This window comes from Oryx dammah, unplaced genomic scaffold, assembly GCF_014754425.2.
Source record: "Oryx dammah isolate SB20612 unplaced genomic scaffold, SCBI_Odam_1.1 HiC_scaffold_18, whole genome shotgun sequence".
In the NCBI taxonomy this organism is placed as follows: Eukaryota; Metazoa; Chordata; class Mammalia; order Artiodactyla; family Bovidae; genus Oryx; species Oryx dammah.
The window spans coordinates 115,103,593-115,113,117 of record NW_024070202.1 but is presented as its reverse complement, the minus strand read 5'-3'; the positions used below and the strand labels follow the sequence as shown (position 1 = coordinate 115,113,117).

Below are 9,525 nucleotides of genomic sequence, written 5' to 3'. Positions count from 1 at the left end.
ATGGAGCAACCTGATAGATCACAGTCCATGGAGTCGCAAAGAGTCAGACAAAACTGAGCGACTTCAGTTTCACTATAGGATACAAGCAAATCAAGTAGTTAAATAATGGGGGGAAATCAGGGTAGACATCACCACGAGACCTTAACTGAACTGTTCACCAGAGCTGAGCTAATAAACTCTCTTTGCACCAAAATTCCCATTTCCAGAAGAGAACACAGAGTTGTTAGTAATCCAACAAATGACCTCAGGCTAATTAAATCAATAGTCCCTGCAAATGAGGTTTTTAAATGGAAGTGTTTTAAAGGCCTTAAATAAAAACTGGGATCCATTCTTACTGAGGATAACATTTGAGGATAAATTAACAAGCAGAAGAGAGCAAGGTCTTCCCTGATGGCTCAGTGGTAAAGAACCTATATGCCAATGCAGGAGACGCAACTTCCCTCCCTGGGTTGGGAAGACCCCCTAGAGAAGGAAATGGCAACCTGCTCTAGTATTCTTGCCTGGGAAATCCGGTGGACAGAGGAGCCTGGCAGGCTAAAGGCCATGTGGTCACAAAGAATCAGACAGGACTGAGTGACTAAACAACAAAAGGAGGGAGTGAGAGAAGGAAACAGAGCTGTCTTCTGCTAGCTAAAAACTCGGTTACCATTTGAACATCTACACTGAACACGTTCTGTTCCATTGAACGTTCACATCCATAAATCTTCCTCTGCAGTTACTATCAACCATGCAAGACCCAACATGGAGAGCAAGGGGATTTGCCTTCCTGTGTGAAATGTGTCTGCACAGACTTCTCAAAAATTGTTAAGAATAGCTTGCTCTAAGACATCCTATCTCTACAAAAAGAAAGAAAATGATCAGAATGATTTCCCTACTGACTCTGGGCCCAGGGCCAGTGTCCTTGAATGTGTCTAGCCTTGAGCAAATCTCTTCACTTTCTAGACTGCCACTTAATCATAATATGGTAAATAATGATGTCTGCAGTAAGATGCTATCCTTGGATTTTAAATTGCATGATCTTACACGAAGGCAATAAATTCCAGGGATACCAACAAGCATGCTTTTTGTCGCATCTCAACCTCTCTGAGATCAAGATGCCCTACAGTCCCTGCTCTACAACCTCCTACTGCACCGGGTATGATCCAACACCCACTGTCTGCCGAGTGATGGTCCCAGCGTAGTTGTCATCAGTTCAGTTCAGTTCCTCAGTCTTGTCTGACTCTTTACAACCCCATGGACTGCAGCACACCAGGCCTCCCTGCCCATCAGCAACTCCCAGAGTTTACCCAAACTCATGTCCATTGAGTCGGTGATGCCATCCAACCATCTCATATAGTAGTTGCCACCACCTGTCCTCAAAACCCATCTTGACTGCTCTCCTATCCTCACTGCCATTGAGTAGTATGCATGGTCCACCCTACATGACTTTATTTGCTAGTTACAATGTCTTCAAAAAGATGGCATGCAGGAGGAAGGGAAGTTCATAGAACCTTGCTCGCCTTTCTGCTCAATTTTTCTGTAACCCTAAAACTAATCTAAAAGAAAGCTCTGGGGGGGTGGGGAGTGGAGAATGGTTACTGTTCAATGGGTACAGAGTTTCAGTTTTGCAAGATAAAGAAGAGTTATGGAGATGGACAGTGGTGATGGTTGCACAACAATATTAATGGACTATGAATTCCTAAGGGGCAAGAACAGCCTTTTAGACTCTGTATTTGCAGGATCTTTGTACAGTATCTCATAACATAAATAGTGCTCGACTAAGCTTGCTAAGTGAGTGAATTAACTGACACACCTTTACTTCTATGATCATGACCGTTACTTCTGAGTTTCCACGGCTGGTGCTCGGTCACTGTTTTAGACAAATATATCACTTGCTTTATGCCATGTGTTGCATAATCACTTAAAAAATGCTGGCAAAGGAATCATTTTTATCTCAGAGCATCCTTCAAACTGTCTGACTTTCCATGGTTTCAGAACAGGGGTTTACTTTTTCCATTTCCATCCATCTTTTTTGTTTTTCCATTCATCCTATAAATTTTCTCAAAATACCTGGCCCAGGGTCACCAGGTGCTGGTGGAGAATAACTGTCCCAGTCATGTATTTTCTCCCATTCAGGATTACCCTGTATCATATTTCAATAGCTGGCCAGTTTAATCATCCCTACTGTCGGGAAAGTTTGGCTTGTGGATAAATCAAAGTAGCTCTGCAGCAAGAGTCAGGGACAGACTAACTTCCGGGGAAGAACTTCCCTTTGCAAATATATTGCTCTCTCGGTCATAAACAAGGTCACTAGCAGTGCCTTTCACCTTGATGAGAAATTTAAAATTTCGAAAGGAAAAATTACCCTGCAGGCAGAGGGAATCTTAGCTCATCTCACACAGTCTTTAAAAAAAATAATAATAATAATTCTCCATCATAAATTTGTCCTGGTTAACCCAAGAAGATCTGTGGTTTTTGATTTGTGTGACCAAACATCTTAAATCTCACTGCTAAATACAAGTCCCTAAATCTAACTGTTTTTGCTGACAAGAGAAGAAAATCTGGAAGGCCCAGACTTTGCAGACATTTTTCTTGGCTTTGGCATTCCCCACCGGTGGCTGTCAAGTTGATGCTGTCACTTTGACCACTTTGTTCGTTTGAACATGAGAATGTAAAATAGGACAACATACACCTCCATCCTTCCTGTGAGTCTGAGCCATAGCCAGCAGTGTTTGAAGGAAAGAGACCAGCGGGTGCCAGGAGAGGTGAGAGGAAGGGCTGGGAGCAGGTTCAGGAAGCGATGGGAACCACAGAGACGAGTGTGGCAGAATGCATCCCCCAAAACACCCACAGCGGTATTTCCAGTCCTACTGCTCCTCCACAACATTATAGGGAACAACGTTTCCCCATCAAGTAGGGAAATCTATTGACTTTGAACTTGGGAGGGACTTTGTGAATGCCTCGATGAATAGAAGCCATGGCAAGTAATGGTGCATGCCTGCCAAGCTGTCATCAGAGACAGTCCTCTCCACTTTTCCCTTTCTCTCATCCTCTCTCTCTCTCTCCTCCCCCCCACCACCTTGCCCTTGGAACCTGCCACAATATTTATACAAAGCTCAAACCACATAGAGAGGCCACACAGAGGGTGTTTCAGACAAGAGACCAACTCCAGATTGGCCCCAAAATTCAGCATCAACTACTAAATATGTGACTGAGTGAGCCTTTAGGAGTTTCCAGCCTTAGGCTTCACCAGCTGATGCTGTAATGGGTAAACACCAGGTATCCCCACCAATTCCCACGCAAACCAAAGATTCATGAGAAAAATATATGTTCATTTTTAAGCCACTAAGTTTTGGAGTAATCTGTTCCATGCCCAGAGTAAATGGATCAATATGGAGGCTGGCGACCAAGATTGGCCAAAGTGACACAAATGAGCCTGACCAACGGATCACACAGAACAAGTTGGCAGGCAAAACCAGTTATGAAGCAGAGTGCTAAAGCCAACACCAATTTTGAAAGGTTATGAGATCAAGAAGACCTTTCTATTTCTGCAGCTATAGGAAAAATCATTCTCATGATGGAAATCCATTTTCGTAAGCAATGGCTGTCTCTGCTATGGTCAAGAATATTGTTAAGCCACCAGTGTTAAATTTTTATTTTAAATATTCAGGTTGTTCTGAAGGTCATGATTACACAATTAGGCCATCATTGTACCATAGTTCTCTCTCCTAAGCTCCCAATGATATCCCCATCTACTGACCCACAGGTACCTCAAATTCAGTATATGAGAACAAGTTCATCTCCTTACCTCTGCAACTATTATAACAAAACACTTATGTAAGCCTCATGCTAATTCCAATCACAAAACTAGCAGAGCTGAAAGGAAAAGGAACCACTACCAAAAAATCATCATCAAATCAAAAAGATAGACAGCAGGGAAGAATGAACTTTAAACTACGAAATAATCAGAAAACAATACAGTGGCAATAGTAAGGCTTTATAAATAATTGCTTTAAACATAAAGGGATTAATTCTGAATCAAAAGACATAGCATGGCTGAATGGATTTTTTTAAAAGATCCAGTTATATGCTACCCATAAGAGACTCACTTTAGGGACTTCCTTGGTGGCCCAGTGGATAAGGCCCCACACTCCCAAGGCAGAGGATTCAGGTTCAATTCCCGGTCGGGGAGCCAGATCCCACATGACGCAACCAAGCATTCACAGGCCACAACCAAAGACCAAAGCTCCCCAGAGCCAGAGCTAAGACCCAGCTCAGGCAAATACGCATTCCAAAAAAGAGAGAGAGATTCGCTTTAATATTAAAGACACACATGGAAGTAAAGGAATGGAAAAAGATATTCAAGGCAAATGGTAACCATAAGAGAACAGGGGTGCTATACTGAGAGAAAATAGTCAAAAATTGTCACAGGGATAAAGAAGGCCATTACTGAGGGATAAAGTGGTCAATTTATCAAAAGAATATAAAATGGTAAATACATAAGCACCCAACCTTGGCGTACATTGCTACCAAAATATAGATCTGAGGATATATCACAGCTTTATTTGTCAAATTCAAAAACTGGAAACATTCCAACTGTCCATTAACAGTGGAGTGGATTAAAATATTCTGCTATAGCTATTCACTATATCTACACAGCACACAACAATCAAAAAAAAATGAACTACTCCTCCATGTACAACATGGACGAATCTCACACACATAATGAGCAAAAGATGAGAGAAAAGTGAAAGGCGCTGAGTCGTGTCCGGCTCTGTGACCCACGGACTAAAGACGGCGACACACGGAAGTTGCACACATAATGACACACCTTATAGAAGCTTCAGCTCAGTTCAGTTCAGTTCAGTTCAGTCACTCAGTCGTGTCCGACTCTCTGCAACCCCATGAACCACAGCACGCCAGGCCTCCCTGTCCATCACCAACTCTGGAGTTCACTCAGACTCACGTCCATGGAGTCCGTGATGCCATCCAGCCATCTCATCCTCGGTCGTCCCCTTCTCCTCCTGCCCCCAATCCCTCCAGCATCAGAGTCTTTTCCAATGAGTCACGTCTTCACATGAGGTGGCCAAAGTACTGGAGTTTCAGCTTTAGCATCAGTCCTTCCAAAGAAATCCCAGGGTTGATCTCCTTCAGAATGGACTGGTTGGACCTCCTTGCAGTCCAAGGGACTCTCAAGAGTCTTCTCCAACACCACAGTTCTAAAGCATCAATTCTTTGGCGCTCAGCCTTCTTCACAGTCCAACTCTATACACAACCACAGGAAAAACCATAGCCTTGACTAGGCGGACCTTAGTCAGCAAAGTAATATCTCTGCTTTTGAATATGCTATCTAGGTTGGTCATAACTTTTCTTCCAAGGAGTAAGCGTCTTTTAATTTCATGGCTGCAGCTCTTTTTCGTGGTGCCTCAGAGGCTGTCGGCCGCTTCAGAATGAAGCTGAACATCTCTTTCCCGGCCACTGGCTGCCAGAAGCTCATTGAAGTAGACGATGAACGAAAACTTCGTACCTTCTACGAGAAGCGTATGGCCACAGAAGTTGCTACTGATGCTCTGGGTGAAGAATGGAAGGGTTATGTGGTCCGAATCAGTGGCGGGAACGATAAGCAGGGTTTCCCCATGAAGCAAGGTGTCTTGACCCATGGCCGAGTTCGCCTGCTTCTGAGTAAGGGGCATTCCTGTTACAGACCAAGGAGGACTGGAGAGAGAAAGCGCAAATCTGTACAGGGTTGTATTGTGGATGCCAATCTGAGTGTTCTCAATTTGGTCATCGTGAAAAAAGGGGAGAAAGATATTCCTGGACTCACTGATACTACAGTGCCTCATCGCCTGGGTCCCAAAAGAGCTAGCAGAATCCGCAAACTTTTCAATCTCTCTAAAGAAGATGATGTCTGCCAATATGTTGTGCGAAAGCCCCTAAACAAAGACGGTAAGAAACCTAGGACTAAAGCACCCAAGATTCAGCGTCTCGTGACTCCACGAGTTCTGCAACACAAACGCCGGTGTATTGCTCTGAAGAAACAGCTTACTAAGAAAAATAAAGAAGAGGCTGCAGAATATGCTAAACTTTTGGCCAAGAGAATGAAGGAGGCCAAAGAAAAACGGCAGGAACAGATCGCCAAGAGACGGAGGCTGTCCTCTCCGAGAGCTTCTACTTCTGAGTCCAGTCAAAAATGAGATGTTCTGAGAGTACCAAATAAATCAGATCAGACATCAAAAAAAAATAAAAAAATAAAAAATAATTTCATGGCTGCAGTCACCATCTGCAGTGATTTTGGAGCCCCAAAAAATAAAGTCTGACACTGTTTCCACTGTTTCCCCATCTATTTCCCATGAAGTGATGGGACCGGATGCCATGATCTTTGTTTTCTGAATGTTGAGCTTTAAGCCAACTTTTTCACTCTCCTCTTTCACTTTCATCAAGAGGCTTTTTAGTTCCTCTTCACTTTCTGCCATAAGGGTGGTGTCATCTGCATATCTGAGGTTATTGATATTTCTCCCGGCAATCTTGATTCCAGCTTGTGTTCCTTCCCGGCCAGCGTTTCTCATGAGCTTCAGTGACAGGTAAAGCTAATCAGTAGTGATAGAAGTCATAAAGCTGATTACCTCTGGTTGAGATATGTGCAGGAAGGGAGAGTACTGACTTAGGAAAGCAGCCCTTCTGAAACTGTTTTCTGTCTTGATCTTGTCGGTTCAGTTCTGTTGAGTTGCTCAGTCGTGTACTACTCTTTGCAACCCCATGAATCACAGCACACCAGGCGTCCCTGTCCATCACCAACTCCCGGAGTTCACCCAAACTCATGTCTATCGAGTCAGTGATACCATCCAGCCATCTCATCCTCTGTCGTTCCCTTCTCCTGCCCCCAATCCCTGCCAGCATCAGAGTCTTTTCCAATGAGTCAACTCTTCACATGAGGTGGCCAAAGTATCGGAGTTTCAGCTTTAGCATCAGTCCTTCCAATGAACACCCAGGAATGATCTCCTTTAGAATGGACTGGTTGGATCTCCTTGCAGTCCAAGGGACTCTCAAGAGTCTTCTCCAACACCACAGTTCAAAAGCATCAATTCTTCGGCACTCAGCCTTCTTCACAGTCCAACTCTCACATCCATACATGACCACTGGAAAAACCATAGCTTTGAGTAGACGGACCTTTGTTGGCAAAGTAACGTCTCTGCTTTTTAATATGCTGTCTAGGTTGGTCATAACTTTTCTTCCAAGGAGTAAGCGTCTTTTAATTTCATGGCTGCAATCACCAAAACAATGTAAAAATTCGTCAACTTGTCCACTTAAGATTTGTGCCCTTTGCTATTTATATGTTATGTTGTTGTTTAGTCACTAATTTGTGTCCAACTCTTTGCACATATAGTCTGCCAGTCTCGTCCGTCCATGGGGTTCTCCAGGCAAGAGTACTGGCGTGGGTGGCCATTTCCTCCTCCAGGGGGTCTTCTCGACCCAGGGATCAAACCTGAGTCCCCTGTGTCTCCTGCATTGGCCAGAGGACTTCTTACCACTGAGCCACCTGGGAAGCCCCTATGTATGTTACACCTCAGTTTAAATTTCTAATCTTAAATCTTGTCAATTAAAAAAAAGTTTTGGTGTTTTTTTTACTGTTTCCGCTCTCACTCCTTCTTTCTTCCTCACTGCACTGGGTGTTTGCTGCTGCTTGAGGGCTTTCTCCAGCCGCAGTGAATGGGGGCTACTCTCTGGTTGCGTGCCACAGGCTGCTCACTGCGGTGGCCTCTCCTGTTGCAGAGCGTGGGCTCTAGGACACACGGGCTTCAGTCGTTGCTGTGTGTGGGCTCCGTGGCTGCGGCTCCCGGGCTCTAGAGCACAGGCTCAATAGTTGTGGCACACGGACTTCATTGCTCCACAGCACGTGGGATCTTCCCGTACCTGGGATCAAACCCGAGTCTCCTGCTTTGGCAGGCGGACTCTTTCCCACTGAGCCACCAGGGAAGCCCTGGAGGGGTTTGGGTGTCTCCCGGTCTTCTTTTAGGGCTGGTCTCCTCCACACTCCTTCTCCTCCCCCAGCACTGGATGGGAGGCAGAGCGGTCCATTTCTGTTGCTCTAATTCAGTCTAACTCTTAGGCCAGCACTGTGTCCTCAGGCCTGGGAAGGTGGCTTCTCAGTGACCCTGCACTGCTCCAAGGGGCGGGAGGTCTCCAGTGGCCTCAACCCAGGATGACTTCCGGCTGCTCCCTCACATGACCCTGCTTTCTTTCTGTCCCCTTCCACCAGATGCGGGTCTTCACCAGGGCCCCAGGGGTGACAGGATTTCCTGCATGTCCCTGCATGGCTAAAGGATTCTGGCCTGCAAGGGAGACAGAGGAGGAGGGTCCACACCTTTCCTGCACCTCCTCCTCCTCTGGGTCTGCCCAGCGAGGGGAGATTTCTAGAGATCCTCTCTGGGCTTCCAGTCTGTCTTGGGGACACCCCCAAAAGGTGTGCAGAGCAGAGTCCATGAGAAGGAGCAAGTCTCCACAGCTCCCTGGGCTGTGTTCTCATGCTGGCCCATGACTCGTTAGAAATTTAGGGCTTTAGCAACTCATTAGAAATTTAAGTTCCTCTAACTGGTCTGCCCTTGTAGCTCAGTTGGTAAAGAATCTGCCTGCAGTGCAGGAGACCCAGGTTCAATCCCTGGGTCGGGAAGATCCTCTGGAGAAGGAAATGGCAACCCACTCCAGTACTCTTGCCTCGAAAATCCCATGGACAGAGGAGCCTGGCAGGCTATAGTCCACGCAGTCGCAAGAGTCGGACACAACTTAGCGACTAGAGAGAGAAAGAGAACTGGCCTGTATAGTGTCTGGTTGCAGACAAGTAAGTAAGTGTTCACGTGAGCAAGCAAGCAAATGTTCGCATCCCATACCTCCCGAGACGCGCGAGGTGTTTCTAAGTGTTTCTAAGTCTGTTTCCTTAGACTTCTGGTTAGTCAGCTGCCCTGGTTTTAGCTCGTTAATGAATTCAGGAAACATTGTGGGTTTTGGAGATTGTTCAGCAATTAACTTTTTTGTTGTAAAGGTGGGATTGATGTTCTCTGTAGCTTTCTGCCTCACGAGTGGAAGCTGGGAGACTTCACTGGAGACAAAAGAATCCTCATCACAACTTATAATAGGAAAATAAATGGGAAAGTTCAGTGACTGTCAAAAGGGAAAATTTTTAATGAATTAGTTTACATCCAGACACTGGAAAACTAAACCTCAGAGAAAAAATTAAAACAATCTACATATACTGGCAGAGAATGAGGAAGCCAAGCTATTCAAGAAATAAAATAACATAAAGTCACACAGGAAGAAAAAAGAAGACTGAGCTCCAAATAAAGAAAACTGGGACCCAAAGAATTGATGCTTCTGAACTGTGGTGCTGGAGAAGACTCTTGAGAGTCTCTTGGACTGCAAGGAGATCCAACCAGTCTATTCTAAAGGAATCAGTCCTGAAGATTCGTTGGAAGGACTGCTGCTGAGGCTGAAGATCCAATACTTTGGCCACCTGATGTGAAGAACTGATTCATTGGAAAAGACCCTGATGCT

General features: G+C 45.1%; 1 protein-coding gene across 1 annotated transcript; it reads left to right on the top strand.

Annotated features, from left to right (window-relative positions):
* The first annotated feature begins 5,392 nt into the window (after positions 1-5,392).
* LOC120878001 (40S ribosomal protein S6-like) lies at positions 5,393-6,229 on the top strand. The gene has a single exon (XM_040260533.1). It carries the CDS (start codon positions 5,430-5,432, stop codon positions 6,171-6,173), a length of 744 nt encoding a protein of 247 aa, XP_040116467.1. The 5' UTR covers positions 5,393-5,429; the 3' UTR covers positions 6,174-6,229.
* The last annotated feature ends 3,296 nt before the right edge of the window (positions 6,230-9,525 follow it).